This window comes from Columba livia, chromosome 9 (genome assembly GCF_036013475.1).
Source record: "Columba livia isolate bColLiv1 breed racing homer chromosome 9, bColLiv1.pat.W.v2, whole genome shotgun sequence".
In the NCBI taxonomy this organism is placed as follows: domain Eukaryota; kingdom Metazoa; phylum Chordata; class Aves; order Columbiformes; family Columbidae; genus Columba; species Columba livia.
The window spans coordinates 5,074,147-5,091,517 of NC_088610.1; the positions used below are offsets into that span (position 1 = coordinate 5,074,147).

At 43.2% G+C, this 17,371-nt stretch overlaps 1 protein-coding gene across 4 annotated transcripts in view; it reads right to left on the reverse strand.

The window, feature by feature from the left end:
• DIS3L2 (DIS3 like 3'-5' exoribonuclease 2) overlaps nt 1–17,371 on the reverse strand; it is a 190,669-nt gene that overhangs the window by 75,629 nt on the left and 97,669 nt on the right. For all 4 annotated transcript variants that reach the window (XM_065072824.1, XM_065072823.1, XM_065072825.1 and 1 more), the window contains one exon: nt 2,389–2,501. In XM_065072824.1, coding sequence (XP_064928896.1) covers nt 2,389–2,501 — 113 coding nt within the window. The remainder of the gene's footprint in view (nt 1–2,388; nt 2,502–17,371) is intronic.

Genomic DNA, 17,371 nt, shown 5'->3' on the forward strand with positions numbered 1-17,371 from the left:
CCAAATAAGAGGAAACTGTTTATGTTTTCTTGCTTCTAAAAACCTGATACACTCCTATTTCAAAAAACTTTTGACTTTTATTAAGTAGACTGCTAGCAATTATACAATAACTCCCCTTCTGGAAACATGGTTTGGGAAAATTAAATATGTGGCTTTATTTAACTTCTTTGGGAGGATTAGTACAGTGCTAACCTCTAGCAGAATCACAGCTGTCTTAGGAAACAGTTCCATCAAAGGGAAGCATATTTTCTACAAGAGTCAGTCTACCATGTTGTATCAGACAGCCTGGCTGCTTTCCTTTGCCCATCCCCTATCTCCTTTTCATCTCTTGTAATTAAAACATTGACCATTTCATCATCTAACTTACTTTGCACTCCTAAATTATATGTTCTGCGGGACAGAAGTGTGGGTAAAACACTAATCCTGACTGCTGGGCAAAGGTAGTTGAAGAGCAATTGAAGATTATGGGCAATAGATATGTTTGCATCGTACACAACTCACTAGTAGTGTTGGTGGGAAAAAGCACTTCGAAAGAAAATTCAACAAGCTTTTCGAATTCAACCCCCTTCTCATGAAATGTTTCCTTTCTAGATGAAATTCTTCCTTTGCCCTTTAAGTACAAAAATAGTCACATGCTTTCAAACCACAGTATTCTAACTTGGAAATACTTGCTGGACTCCAGCTTTGTTGTCCCGCAGTGACACCCCCCAAGCTATGGCCATTGAGTTGTGTGTCAGAGGGGCGAGCAGAGCGTTGCAGAAGATGAGGGCTTGTCCCTGCGGAGGCTGTGGGACTGGGAAGGCTCTGGTGCCAGAACTGCTGTTCTCATTGCTTCCCACCCCTGGAGAACAGTAAGGCACTGGTACCTCGTGTCTTCCAGCACGGCCAGTCCTTGTACCTGTGAGCTGCTGGTGGCCACCAACCCAACTGGGGCACTTCTGCATCGCTATCATGGTTACTCCAAGCAACCCATACCCACAGAGACCTAAAATCCACCAGAAGAACCCCCTAAAGCTATGACTTGCTGTTTCTACCCAAGAAAAGTTATGGAACAGCTACTAAAAGTTAACAGCTTGACATCGAACCACTAATCCGATTTCAATAGCATAAAAATAAATCATTTTATCATATGGAACAAGCATATGGAACAAGCATATGGAACAAGCATATGGAACAAGACCTTCCTCAGATAGCAACTCTGTGAACATCCAGGAAGGGAGGGGAAGAATCCTCCTTAATCCTAAGTAGCGAGTAGGATATGTTTATTATACAAAACACGTGCTGTCATCTGGGAAAGGGCTGCAGAGACATGGACTCCAGCCTGACTGAATGAGAGTGTGGGGAGAGGCAAAGTAACCTGCTCCGATGAGACTGCTTCAGCACTCCTCTTTGTGCAGCTGATGCCTCAGGCCAGTGCAGGACACTGACAGCCAAGCTTCCCCGCATGCTCAGCACCAGCAGGATCTGATGGGCTAGGAAACGTTCCTGCACATTCAACTGAAAACGACACAGGCACAGAAAAAAACTGGATGCTTCCTTTCCGTTAACATTAAAATTGAACCTGTTCACTTCTAAAGTGTGGAAGTCAACTTTAAACTTGACTTGAATGTTTGATTCCATTACACTAAAATTTGAACAATTTCAAATGTCTTTTCACTACATGATGACATAAGTCACCATCCCTGGAGGTGTTTAAAAGGCGTTTAGAGGAGGTTCTTAGTGACACGGGCTAGGGCCAGAGTTAGGTTAGATTATGGTTGGACTCGACGATCCCGAGGGTCTCTTCCAACTGAAATGATTCTATGATTCTGTTCTATGATTCTATAATTTCTCCAGCATTTGGGATACCCAGATAAAAATCTGTGAAATACTGTTGTACCTCAAGATGTGAGATCACACGGGGTGCTTTACGCCCTATTCTGCTATGCACCCACTTCTGGAAGGGATTAGCTAGTACCACTGCACCAAAGACAAAACTCTCCACCTCCACCACCGGATGTATGAATTTCAAGCTCTCAACAGTGGAGCAAACGAGCCAGCTCACATCTGTCACGTTTATCTCTATCTATGGAGCTCTGGGACCTGAACTAACTCCAGATCAGCAGAGCCCCATTCACATGGAGCTGCTCCTGAGCTGGCAAGTCCTGGCACAGCCGGGTCTTGGCCCACAGGCACAGGGTCAGGAATTGCTTCATCTCCCCGTGCTCTCTCCATAAGCTGCAAGGTAGCCAGCAGCTCTTGTGTTTGCATTACTTTACTCATTTTTATAGGTTTGCTGCAATAACAGCCAGATTTTTATTGCAGGCATCTGAAAACAAACTTTTAAAATGAATTAGCAGTAAACGGAAGACACAGTTGTCAGAAGAAAAAAGGAAAAGTCGCCCTTACCTTCTGCACTAGATACACGCTGGTCGCTCTTTCACTCGCTACTTTATCCAGTGCTGTTTCTTCCAGTACAAAGTAGCTGACATCCGCGATGTGAACACCCACTTCGAAGTTGCCTGAAATTGCACGAGAAGCCAGTAAGCTGCAGGTAGAAATGAAACGCTGACACGTTTAACTCTGACCCCTCTCCCACTACTACCGTAGCCTTTTACCTTATGCTTAGACCTCTACAAAAATGATACTTCTTTCCTCTCTTCCATCTGATATGAAAACTGTGGTCTCTCCGCACACTAGCAAACTCACTGTTGGTACAACATCTGAGTCAATACACACACGAGTGAATCCTCAGCACAGCGGTGGGCATGTGAAAGCCCTTAAAAACCATGCGGAGAAGTCTTTCCAACCAGGAGCTTGTAATAGTGAGCCCAGTCCTCATCCCTTGCTGCCAAACAGTAAGCAAGAAATATGGGATCCCACCTTAGAAGCAGACAGACAATGCAGGACACAGGTTCCCAGGTGTGGAGCATCAGGTCACACACACCTTTGGGTTCTCAGAGCTGCACTTGTTTCCACTCCACCCTGGTTGAGCCCAAATTGCTGCTGGTGACCCGGGAACTCTTCAATAACTTTGGACCAGAAGTGCAGCTTTCCACAAACAGAATATTCCCACTGTTATCCTGCCTTCCTTTCAGATCAGGCCATTTATCCTTTAATTAGAGCCCAGTCTAGATGTATCTTAATTCAAAAGTTAGGCTAGAGAGGAGTACTACTGAGATTTATCATGAGGTTTTGGCAATCATTTGGATTTGGAAGTAGTAATCGCCCTCAGCTTTGGAAGTAATTAGTACCTTGGTCCAAGAAATTCTGGTTTGCTAATCCTCAAAGAAGCCTATTGACCTTTGTTTTCTCTGGAAGGACTAGACTAGATTTGAGGTGCTTATTTGTAGAATAGTTCTAAGTGCAGCGGGTTCCTAATTATAACATTTGATTCTGTAGAGGAATTCACTAACTTCTTGGTATCTATAAATATTTTTTCTTTAATTTTTTTAAAAAGACAACGTAATAAGATACCACGCGGGTGACAATCCTGTTTGTTTATACACCTTGCAGAGAATATTATCAAAGCATTTCTCTAGAGTGCCACTTTTTTGATTGATAAATGGTTCATAGCTGCCATTGTTACGCAGCCCATCTGTGCCCATGGGATGGGTATCGGTGCTAGGTCTCAGCAGAGTGGGACTGGAAACGTAGACAGGTGAAGAGGAGACATGAGAAGGTTTGAGTTCCTATTAGAACTACCCGGCCCCCTGTGTCCCAGCTGGGAGTTCAGACAAGTGAGCACCAACCCACACTGTGCAAGCGTTTGAATGCAGAAAAATTTAAACTTAGCTTTACTAAGCCACATTTGCACGGCACTTTGAGTACGTAAAGTATTATCCCGCATTCTGAGCTGCACTCGACTGAGCACAGATGTAAAGGCGACAGAAAAGCACATGGAAGGTGTGGGTGCTGGGGTTTAGATTCGTCCACATAACCTACAGTCACTGGAGGGTCCTGCAGAGAGTAAATACGACGGCAGCAGGGGGAGAGGTCAATAATCCCATCACACACCAAGGGACAAATTCCACCACTCGTTAGGAAGCTGGGAGAAACGGCTGCAGATTAAATGGTTCACCTCAGAAAGCTGCCTACAGCTGTGTTGTGATATTATCACATGCCTGGAAAGCCGCTCTACATGGATTAGGTATCCAAGCCTGAAACTACTTAGACAGTAAGTCTTAGACCAACAGTTCAACCAACAGGTCTAATATTACATACACTCAAAGCCAACACACTCAAAAGGTAAAAAAATATTGAATACTTTGAAGTCAATATTGTAATGTATTGACCCTGCAGGCAAATATTGACGAAAGGAAAAGGAGAGAGGGTCATTACATCATGTCTTTAATGGTACTTTAATTCAATATGTGCACTGTTACATATATGAACTTTTCGTCCTCGGTAGAAAATCGACAAACCAAGAAAGATCTCATTGCATGAGATAATAAAACATGGAGTCAGCCAACGAAAACACATTGAGTGGAGTTAAATTTCATTCAGGTTTCCCACCAGAGCTTCTAAAAGCTGGGGTCAGCATGAGCCCCCTGCTTTTGAACTTTTAATGGAAATTCTATCTAAATATTTTCTTACATACATTGACATAATGCAAACTGGCAGCTCTTGGGTTTGTCTTGCTCAAGTATGAATCACTCTATCTCCATCACCCCCAAAAAATTCAGACCAAGAGAACTTGAAGATATAGCATAACGATCAACCAATCTGACTTCTCTCAAATCTCTGCATTTGAATGTATTAGACAAAACACCAGCCTAAGCCTGCACAGAAATACCTGCCTACTGCTCTCTCCTGATTCATTTGCTGATTAAAACGGCAGAGATTTGTGGATAGATAGATACTATTCACTGGGATTCTCTTCCAGGTCCGCAAACAGTTCTTCTAGTCTCATTAGTTTTTATAACAAAGTCACATAAGGAAAATTTCACATTGTAACTCCTGTGTTATTTCCCAAGGAAAAAAGAAATTGTGGCCTGAATGAAAGAAAAGACAGTTAAACCAGCACTAATTTTTTGAAGAAGTCTTGTCAGAGAGCAGAGAAAAAGGGGAAAGGGTGGACACCACATGGACCACACACCATAGACTGCTACACATGGTTTACTCCACCTTCATTTTGATGAAGAAATCTACTTTTCCAGCAAACACAGGCTTCAAGTCTTGGCATGTAGCTCTCCATCATGATACACTTTATAACCTACATTTCTTACAGAAACAAGTACTTTACAAACCACAGACTTGCTTCACCCCAAATGTAAAATCCTCCTACAGTGAAGCTAAAGCTGCACAACAACCCCTAAAGCTACGTATACGCTATCCGTTTAGGGACATATTTTTTAAAAAATCTGAATTTACATAAGAATGTACAGGAGATTAAACGAGACACTTCATATGCTGAAATCAAAGCAAGAGCTGAAGGAAGTATCTTATTGCGATGAAAAACGCTGAAGGCACTTGGATGGCTTCTTTCACTCAGGACCTCTGGGATTTGAAACCATTTTATCTGAAAGTGGGTGCAAAATTGTCATCCCATTCAAACTCCAACACGAAAAAGCTGCAATACAGGAGATGTTTAGAATCAAGCAACACATGTTTTATTAACCAGCTGTACCCTACCAACCCCTCTGTGCACATACAGAGACACGGCAACAGAGATGGATGGGAGACGGCAGTATGATTTGAAATTGCACTGTGGCATTGCAAAACCCAATAATGAGGTCCTTTACAAAGAGAAGCTCTTCTCCCAAGGTCTGTAAGTAGAAACAGGGAAAGGGCTGGGCACTCAGCCACCAACGTTCCCCTTGGGCCAATGCTCTGTGCAAGAGGGACAGTATTTGTTGCCATCTCACTGCCGACAACACAGTTGCTGATGCCCTTGTGGCACTGCACACAGAGAAGACAATTTCCCTTCTTGTCTACCATCATGCAGGCTGCTAGAATGGCAGAATATACTGGACCTGTCCTTCTTCCAGCCTTCTAGAAGCCTGGATCCTCTCTTGAAGCTTCCCAAGTGACAGAGCCACGAGTGGCAGGTGTCCCCCAGCACGATGCTGCACTGGGCGCACAGCAGCTCTGCGAAGGTTCAGCTCCTCCATCTGAGAATCTGCTTTATTGGAACCCACTCCAAAACCCGGCGTGTATAACACTGATACAATGATAAAATCAAAGGAGAGCAGCGGCACCTTGCAGAAGAACAAAGAACAAGCTGTTCCTTTTTTCAGTATTTTTATTTTCACTGGTGATCTCATTCTCTACGACAATACAGTTCAAAGAACTTTTCTTCCGTCTTTATTGAGGAAAACTATAAACAAAAAAGGATTAGCAAGAAAGAGCTGGAGGAGATGGAAAAGGCCCTTTTAGTCTGTAAATGCTCCATAAAAACTGCCAGCCCAGCAAGTCACATCAAATATTTGCCCCAGGATTAGAAAGCTGAGTTGAATGTATTGGAACACACTGGCAGCAAAGCCCTCTCCTCTGTCTTCGGCAGCCCTCGTCAGTCCCAGCACAAATGCAGAAAGACAGAGCAAGTTCACTTCATACCTCAAGCAAACGCACATTTTAGGACCGTGCAACTCAAAAATGCAACTCTTCAAGAATAAACCAGCAGAAGGTAATTCTCTAGCACCCATACACACTTGCCTTTATTTCCACCTCACCTTCAAGCATTATCATTCTCAGGAGAGAAGACAAACACTAGCAAGAGCGTTAAGTCAAGTTAAAATCTAATACCAAGGTTTTTTTATATTAACTACTGTTTGTCACATTGTCTTCACCCGTCATTTAGGAAGATACAGAAGAGTTCAAAGCTGATTGCGAAGTGTTTGCTCCAGCCAAAAACCAGCCAACTACCCCCCTGCTGTCGGTAATACAAGGCAGGTGGCTGTTCCCTGGCCAGACCCAACTCTTGCAGCAAATAATTACAGCTTTTCCCCTCTCCCCTGCCCTGGGGGTACCACGCTGCTGTTCTTATCTGCAAAGCAAGATTTAATGCCTTGCAAAAGTATGAAAAACTTGCATAAAGAGAGACAAATGAGGCCTTTAACCTGCATGCACGTTTCACTGCTATTAGCAGTGCTACAGTAGAGCTTGTGTCTTCATCAAGGCTGAGGTTCTCGTGTTATCATGGGCAAACGGGCAAGGAGATGTCTACAACAAATGGCCTCAGTTACAGAAGGGACGGCCAGAGGGGCTGCAGACAGTAATAGCAGTGGACACAAAACAAATATAAGTTGCACTGAGGCAGAAAATGTCACTGACACTTGGGGAAGCTGCTGAAATTAGCGAGAGGCCATCCCAGATCTTTAACACGTGCCTTTAAATGAAGGACCTGAGTCCACAAGTGTGACAGGAGTGTCCCTCTTGGATAGAGAGAGGAGAAAAGCGGGAGAGAAAAGAGAACAACTGAGTGGGAGAAAACAGCAAGTGAGGAAGCAGAAAAAGAGCAAGATGGAGAAGCGGAGAAGGGTCTAATATAAAAATAAAAGTGGAACCACAGGGAAAGCGAGTCATTTGTCTGCTCCCGATGCTGAAGACAAAGGTGGGTGGCTTTAATTCTAAGCTGAGGTTACTTATCCACAGCAGGGAGCCAAGCTGTTCTTCAGAAAATCTGACAGCGTGTTTTCTTTTACTTATTTTAAAACAACAAGGAAAGAGCTTAAATTTTACTTGTGTGCCCTAGAGCCATTTTGATTTTTGAAAGTGCAGTGCAACCGAGCATAAATCCATTAACTTGTTTACCAGGAAACCAAATTTTTCAAATTATCACATGATGGTCCTTTAGCCAACCAAATTGCAACTAATTACACCTTCTTAAAGCATTCGATAGCTTTTTCCTTCTCAAAAGGTCTCTTCTTTGACATAACCTTACGAAAAGACTCTGGCAAAAGGAGCCAGGATTCTGTACCTCAAGAGAGCAGGACAGGTCCCCAGGGCATGGAGCAGCAGCTTCTCGATCCAAGCATAAACATGACTTTAGCAAATGTTGCAACAACTTCAAAAGAGGAAAACCTGTCTGCCCAAACAAACAATAAGCATCGCTAAAGGGTAACAATCCACCAAATCCTACATACTACCAGGCGTTGTCTGTAGATGTCCTCAGACACAGCCCCCTTCAGCCACTGGCCACAAAGAGACCAGCAGGAGCAGCCTGGCCGAGGTTTTGAGATATCTGACCTCTGCTTACTCACTTCTTCGTGGGTTTGTAGCAGCCGGTGAGGCAGCCGTGGTCATGCCCCTGACTCTTCTGAGTGGCTGCTCCAAGTGCTGTGTCCGACTGGAACCAGCAAAAGCGCTGGGTGGGTCTGGGCTTCTGCTTTGATTCTTAAATCACAGTTAAAACCATTGCTTCCTTTCAACAGAATCACAGAATCGACTGGGTTGGAAAAGACCTCAGAGATCATCGAGTCCAACCCTTGGTCCAACTCTAGTCCGTTTACTAGATCATGGCACTAAGTGCCATGTCCAATCTCAGTTTAAAAACCTCTAGGGACGGCAAGTCCACCACCTCCCTGGGCAGCCATTCCAATGCCTGACCACTCTCTCTGTAAAGAATTGCTTTCTAATATCCAGCCTAAATTTCCCCTGGTAGAGTTTAAGCCCAGGCCCCCTTGTCCTATTGCTGACTGCCTGGGAGAAGAGACCAATCCCCACCTGGCTAGAACTGCCCTTCAGGTAGTTCTAGAGAGTGATGAGGTCACCTCTAAGCCTCCTCTTTTCCAGACTAAACAACCCCAGCTCCCTCAGCCTCTCCTCATAGGTCTTATGTTCAAGTCCCTAACCTTTCAACTCTTTAGCCTTAACAGATCTCATTTACCTTCTTTGCTGGGCTGATGTAAAGACAATAAAAGCTGTGACTTTTCTCATTTAACTGCACAAACTCAGGAGCGGCAAGATGGACCGAATCCTCGGTGTCAGCAGAACCGAGATTTGCCCCAGCTATTCCAAAGTGAGAAACAGGCTGAGAGCACAGGGGAAGAGAAACAAAAATAGAAATAAAAACATCTTCGAACGTTAACTCTTCCCATCCTGAAAGTGTGGATTTCTGGAATTACCTGAGAAACTACTAATAGGAACAGTGATGTTGCAAAGTGATGCTTTCAGTGACCCTGAGAGAACCAAGAAATATTCAAAGCATGTCACAAAACTAAAGCATAATAGTTTTTGTTATTTTATTTTTTCTTAAGTAGGACATCAATGAGTCTAAAATCAGAATAACTCCTCCTTGCTTTGCAGTGACTTTTAAAGCACTGTTTAATCAGGTCTCAACCACCCTGACTTTTGGCCATTTTGTCTCTGGCATCAACTGAATGTGATGCAGACAACTATGGTTTTACAAACCAATTTGGGACTGGCTCAAGGTAATGTACAAAACAAAACTCTTGTGTTCACTAAATGCAATGAAGGACAAATGAAGATGAGAAGCAGAAAAACATACTAGGAAGGGAACCCTTCCTAAGCAGAATACTTTCCAGAGTTTTCCATGTGCCAACAGCAATTCTTTCAGTAGTTTCAGAATTAAGAGGAGACTTTATCTATTAGTAAATTAAATGCTGGGACCAAGTCTTCCATGTGAATTGCATACAGTTTTTGTCTGTAGCAGCTAATCAATTCACCGATGCCCTAAAACCACTTAACTGAATTTAAAAGCTACCTTTTATACCTAAAAAAAACAACAAACCAGGACACCTCCATAATGTGGCACTTCATGCATCGTGCATGAGAGAGCCCTGAGTTTTACACACAGACCACCACAAGCCAAATCAGTTCTGCACAGTTTCAAATACTTTGGCTAAGGTTGCTGTTTAAAGCCCCTGCGAGGAAGGTGCTCCCCACGCTGCCCAGCCCTGCAGGGCCTGCTCAGAGATGGTTCCTGGCCAGCACAAGGTATTTCCAGGCTCTCAGGAGAGTCCATCCTCCCATGGGAACATGGGGTTGATCTTCCTCCTCGTGGTGTTGCAGCTCCCATGAGCTGGAAACATCTAAGGTGATGATCAGTCACAACTCAGGTCTCCAGATCACGTTACCAGGGCAGAGAAACATTAACACGAGAGTGTCCTGTCCTGTGGGTTGCCAGTAAACCCAGATCAGCTCTTCATCACCTTGTGACAGGAGATGCTGCCGGTCAGACTGTACCTACTGCCTACACCGTTTGTGAAAAACACCTTCAAACCCAATGTAATAACTGCAGAGGAGAATGAAAGAGCTCTTCTGTGCAGGTGGTTCCACCGCATCATTAAGTTGGATGCTTACACAAGGAAGGAATTCTCCCGAGGGGAAAAAACTCCACTGAATACTCAGAAGGACAGAATTTAAACAGCATGTACAAGATAAAACATTTAATTGCAGACTGAAGGACACGGAGAACGATATCAACAGAACAGGCACGCTGCATAAAGATTCGTTCACACCGTTGAGCAAGACACAAGTAGGAAAATACAGTTGAAAGCAGAGCATGAGTATTTTAATAGTACGAGTCAGACCAGAGCAGAGGACAGTCGGGGACAGACAGTATAAGGATGGAAAACAAAGAGAACATGTCATTTCTTTGATCAAACGTGTCTAACATTGGCAGACTGAGACCAGGCACAATGGTTCCTTATGCAGCAGCACCTGTGTCCCAACTACCACCCACGCGGGTTTTCTCCCCACTCCTACGCTGAGGGTCCCGGGTGAGCTGATTCCCTCTGTGCCTGCACAAGCACCCAGCAGACTTTGTGAGGTGCCAAAGTACCACTTAGAGGTTTTATAAATTGTATTGATTTCTTTGTGAGATTCAGGTGTGATGAGCAAAGTGAAGAGGAGTTACAAACACCAACTACATCAGATTTATCCACTGAATGCCAGTACTTGCTATGTGGTCATCTCTGGGAGAACCTCTAGATGACTACTTATGACTTAGACCAACATGAATCTTTGCTACTCAGAGCATGTCCCAAACACCTGGCAGATGGATCTTCAACACTTCACCAAGACAAAATGTCAAGCAGGACACCAAGGCAACGATTGTGAGGCTGTGGACTCTGATTCCTACCTTGGAAAGCACTCTTTGCTGGTAAAGTTACCAAGGTAAATTGTACTGAGATCTCTCAAGCAGTCTCTTAACAGTGAGCTTTCCAGCCAACGTGATGAAAGTAAAAGGACAATTTCTGGTATTCACGTCATTAATTGTTTCTATCACTATCCCAAGACCCATTCAAGAGGCTGACTCTTTCAGGAAATCGGCAGTCTTTGAATTTAAAGAGATGGGAAGTGGCACCCAGCAGCTTTCAAGATGAATTACGATCGTTGTGGGTGTAGGATGTCATCCTGTTCCTGAAACCAATGTTTAAAGCAGGGAGGGACCAGCGTGTCTCTACTGCCGGGTCAGTCCCTTTTGTGATATCTCTACTGAACACAGTCACCCAAGGCTGGGCAGGCGTCCCCAGGCATTCAAAGAGACCTTGGGATTTAGTGCTGGGCCAAACACACACAGGTACGTCCACCCAACAGCCTTGACATTTCAACTTCTTTGAGAACAGAAGGTGGCCGCTGAGATTTCACTTTTAGCCATCCGACTTTTTTTGTTTATTTTTGGAAGCATTTCCAAAATAATTCCATCCGCACCTGGTTTTACTCTTTCTGTGTAACTAGCATAATATTCAACAATCGAGAAATACTGGGCTGCAAAAAGATGTTTTTCCTGTTCAGCTGGGTTCTGAAACCCCTGCATTGCAATAAATTAAAAGTTAGAACAATAGCGCAGTGATGCTGGGGGATCGTGTCATTTAAGAAAGTTGATAACAAAGAATATATACAGCAGTACCTTTTTCGCTGCCTGCTCGCAACAGAGCGTACAACTGAAGTTAACCACGTGGGAATTTATTCCTAGCTATTTGCACCTTTTTAAAGTTTATCTTCCTCACACATCTTCTGACTCTTATTTGCTATATTTACCAAAAAATCCTGTTTTCTCTAGGTCATTACCTATCATTTGTGGTTCTTCTCTAAAGACTCTCCTGGTCCCTGAGGTCCATTTTAGCAAACAGAAATCCTAGACAAAATGCTTTTAAATCACTCTGCATGGGAATTTCTGGATCCTCTCCCCATTGCCCAGCTCCTTAAAGGTATTTGTGTTTTGTTTAGTGTTGTTTTTTCTTCCGTATACAATCAGACACTATTGTTTTTAAGTCCATATCCACAAATGGCACTAACAGACAAAAATCCTGCGCCTCAAAATCTTTGGGGAATTGTCCCAGGTCCTGAATTTATGAACTGAAACGATCCGCAAGGCGACTTCGCCCAGAGCGTCTCTCCTCCCTGCAGGAAACTAAATTCACTTTTATGAGTAACTCTGCTGGTATTTGCACGTCTGCCTGCATGTTGTGCAGCCACGGTCTTCATTGGATTAGTCCTCCATGCACAAACCACCTTTCGTATTGTTTTAATCCTGTGTCTTTTTCCCCTACAGCTTTCTTTGTGTACTGCCAAAAATAATGCTTTTGGGATAAGAATGGAATCTTTATGAAATAGCTATACTTGATACAAAAATCCAGTGCAATAAATACAAATATCAATAAAAATCCTGCTTATTTTGCTTAACCAAGCTTTTAACCAATCTTCTCACAAGTAGCAACAAACGCTTTAACGAATTACGTTCCAGCAATCAATGCTCCAATAAAATCCAAACTTTATTTAATCTCCACCCCAATACCTTATCACTCAGTTTAACGCACTGTCTGGGGATTAAGCTCAGCCTATTTCCCTTTCAACCACATCAGTTTGGAGCAAGCTCAAGCTGAGGGGAGCCCTGTGCTGTCAAGTTGTCTCACTGATTTCAAGATAGATGTTCAATGGAGGAACAGCGATGCAATCCAGCCCTCTGATTCTGTTCAGTCCTGCACGGGGAAATTGGAAGTGATGTGTGTTTCTCCACATAAACCCCTGTTACTTTAAATGTAGAGGCAAAATATCCTGTACATGCTGCAGTTCCCCAGCGTTATACGGGGTTACGTTAAGGGACACAGCAGGGATCTGGATTTGGCACAGACCTGAGTATATTTTGCATATTTCAAAGAATCTGCAACCGCAAGCCCTCAACAGAAAGGATATGTACCTGTTTCTAATCATTGCAATATGTCTTTTTCACTTTCCTAGTGACACAACAAAAAGCCACCAGATTAATCAGCAGGTAACAGGAGAGGAGAGCTAATTATATCTGATACCAAAGGAAAAACTAACCGATTATCATGCACAATCCCACTCCTTGTAGGTCTTCTTTATTTTTCCCTTATTTGACTCCTGCAACAAATTTAAGTAAATTGCAGTTTACGGTCACTTTACATTTGACTCATATATCAAAGTGGGGCTTCTGTCATGTTCTCTCTAAGCTAAGTCTGGTATCTGTTCACCTTAAACATCTTACAAAGAAGGAAGCATTGTAATTTCATAATGTAATTTTTGATTCAACACTAGTCCATTCTTCAGTGTTAGTCTAAGCAAGTCAGCCCAACACGCCTCCAGTTACAAACTCCTCCTATACTCTGTGCTGCAGGAACCAAACAGATTAGCTGAAAGGTCCTGTACCACATGTTGCTAGAGCAAATTGCACCCTACAGTCCTCAAGTGGCCAGAGGGACAAAACCGAATAGAAGAGGGAACATTTAGGTCTTTAAAAGTAAAATATAAGCGCACACAACTTTGGAAAATGAAAACAACCTGAGTGTTTGCAACCTGCATCAGGAAAGAACAAGGATGGAAGGAGAGGAAGAGTGGGATGTCACCTGAGATGGCAGAGAACATCCTGGGGCTACTAGGGCTCTACAGGTGTTTTTTTGGTGCAAGACACTGGAGTTCATGCACTGAGGGATGTCTGCTAAGGTGTCCATGAGGTCTAAGAAAAGCAGCCCAGTGTCCATAGGCCTGCAATAGACAAGGGATAATTTTACCAATATTTGGTAAAACATTGCTTGGTTTTACCAAAATGGGTGAAATAGGCTTCTTGAAGAGAGAGAGATGCAATTCCTCACTCTCTGCAGATGTGTTTCTGAAACACACTCCCACAGTGGACTGAGGGAGAAAGGTCACGCTGTATTCTTCCCAGATTTGAGTCACTAAGAGAAGGTCTCTTCTTTGCTTACACCCAATTTTCACGACACTTACAGAAACACCATGTGTTTGAAGGCTTTTACCTCATTCCCCCTGGGTATAGAATCATAGAATAGTTTGGGTTGGATGGGACCTTTAAAGCTCATCTAGTCCAACCCCCCTGCAATGAGCAGGGACATCTTCAACTAGATTGGGTTGCTCAGAGCCCCGTCCAGCCTGGCCTTGATTTAAATTCGCCATCGGGTTGAATGGATTTAAAAGGAAGGGAAAACCAGGGAGCAGTGCACGGCAAAACACTCATTTGCTTAGGTCATCAGGTAAACACTGGGAAGATTCAATGAATGTACCTATATACGACCTCGCTCCAAAATGCAGACAATGTCACTAAGGACATAAACCCCAAGGCAAACAGCCTGTGGAATATGTTTCTATTTTGCAGTACAACAATTTCTCCTAGAGTAAGATTCTCCTTAAATTACTTTTTGAAAGATTGTAGGGATACAGGAATGAGAAACAACAGTGATAACCACGTTAGTCATCAATAAACACACAAAAAGATGTACAGAAGCTCTGTCGAGAGGGCCCAAAGTACTGGCTTTAAATCAGCATCAAAAGACCTGCACATGGTAAGACAATCCCACAGAAATGCACCTGCTGCCTCCTTTCCCATTACAGCCTGACATTGCACTTAGATGGAACTGTCTGCCTTTATATATGTCCAATTTCATTTCTGTTCCTACCAGTAAGCGGCCTGCAAACACAACTGCATCGGTTGTGTACATTACCAGAAATACAAACACCGGTTGCCAGCGATTCCCAGAAGAGGTTTGGCAAGTATGGGAAATTTGCCTGGTGCCACTGGGACATGCGGGTCACCTGGGGTGCTCTCACACGATGAAATAAATCTTCAGCAGTCTGCACCCTGGGTGAAAACACTCAGGCTTGAAAGCACCACGGTTGTTTTCTGCGAGTATCTGCAACACTTGTACAAAGGGAGAAGGGCTCTGTTGTGCGCTCCTGGCTGCGGAAACCCGCTAGGAGACGTGCAGAAAGCATCACAAAAGAGTATTGACTGAAATGAACTCACTAAAAACCTCAAGCTACCCTGAAACAGCTCTACAAAGGCTGTAGAAACTAGGTGCAGTCCAGATCCATCTTTTACTCCAAGATTATGCCGAGTCATCTAAATGGAGTACAATTTGTTCATACTTCTACAGCTGTTACATAAATAACCTTATTTTCCATCTTTATTGGAGCTGATCTCTTTTAAAATATACACTCACAACTGCGAACAGCAAGCTTACCTCCCTACTGCTATCATTAAACAATAACGAGGAGCACGACTGTTAATCAAAAGCAGACTCCAATATAAAATGCTCTCAAAACCAGACTGGCCCACTTAAGATATATATTCCTGAAAAGTTTCCAACTGCTGCAATATCCTAATGTGAGCTCCATTAAAAATACAGCTATTCCCACAAACCCCCCCATGCTTCATTTGCTAGCGACTCTGCTACCGGGTATTTCTTCATGACAGATTTGTGGATTACTTCTGCAGAAAATTCCTTTCCATCTTTTACTGAGTAGGTGACATGGGCGAGTCCTCATCCAGTGACTGGAACCCATAAGGGTGACACTGGGAACTTCTAAAACTAAGCGACGGTGCAAAAACTGTCCCTTATCTACCTGCTTGTTGCCCAAGATCCTTCAAGACAACGTCTGTCTTGAATAAATTAGCAACAAATGCTTGAGGACAAGGACAACTTCATTGTTTACAATCTTCTGAAATGCACTGATTTAGCTGGCTGATAGAAGTAGTGCAAACAATGAGTGTTTTCTTTCTTCTTGTCGTTATTACAGGTGCTATGCCCCAACAGAGAGGCGTTTTCTGAACCGGGTTCTGCATTCTCTATTGAGTTTTGGAGATGACCTGACACAATGAGGATGTCGGGTGTGTGGTTTGCTCATGTTGGGGTTTTTTGGTGCCGTTTTTTTTCTTCTTAAAGTGTTTTACATATGGGCAAAAATAAAAAAATATGGAAAAAATAATAATTTCTTGTAACCACGTTTACATTTGGAATAAAAGCAGCGTTAACTCTTAACACAACTTTTCCCTCGTGAGAGACGCAGCCTTGCCAGCCCTGGATAAGCTCTTAACCTCTAGAACAACTCTTTGTCATAACAATTGCAGCTAGCATAGCAAGTTTTCAAGCCAGAAATCCTCAGGGTACCTCCAAAATACACCAAGAGGCTTTATTAAACACAAGATTCAGGTTCCCTTAAGGACTCTCTTTAACACAGAAGAGCTGAGGATGGCCACAGCTTTGCAAGCAAGCGAACACAAAGAAGTGAACTCAAAGGGCTCTCGGCACTGGTTTTGGATCATTCTAAATCTGCAAATTCCTGAAAAATTTGAAGTCAAAGTACAGATATCTTAAAAAATCACACATACTCTGATGGTTTTATACCTCTGCTTTTGCCAGCTGCACTTCATGGGCCTATAATAGTTATCTGTGTAGTGCTATAGTAGCCACTGAACCACAGGCTGAAATATCACTGAGTAAAGCTGTCAGCTCACAGTGAGCCAAAAAAAGTAACAAATCCACAGAAATTCAATTTGCATGCAAAAAAATGTCCCAGGAACTTGTGATACAAGATGGATCTGGATGTCTCCTGCCAATTGCAAAGGACAGGCTGGAGTCCCCAGTGCTGGAACCTGAAGAGTCTCCCCAGCTGGGTAGAGCCCAAGCCCATCCAGGAAGAGGCCAATGGTAATTAACTATTAATGGCTTTAAATGCTAATCACCAACTATGACGCAAAACAACAGCAGTGAAGAGTACATATGTCAGGTAATACAAATGCACAGGTTCCTGCTACGTTTTCCTGCTAGGAACAGACACTGTGTGATGCTGGTTGAGAATCTAGCACCTTGTTTCTTGAGCAATAAGCTCTGCAGCTGTCTTTCCAAGGTGGCACCTTAGTAAGGATATAGCTAATATTGCCAACTGCGTGTGAAACAGATATCCCTTAGAGGAGGCCCGCAAAATAATGTTTTGATTGGATTCTTCAGATCAGGAAGTTATTTGAAAAATTTAACCTTTGGAATTTCACACTTCGACACCAAAGCATGAGGAAAGATTCACGAAATGCTGGATCAAGCTTGTGCCTCAAACAGCAGCACACTGGGAAGACAGTAGGCAGGAGTACATCGGTATGGTTCGTAGTTGCTTTTATTACTCATCTTCACTAAAAAGATTCTGCAAGCATCTCCTTGCATGACAATCAAAAGCC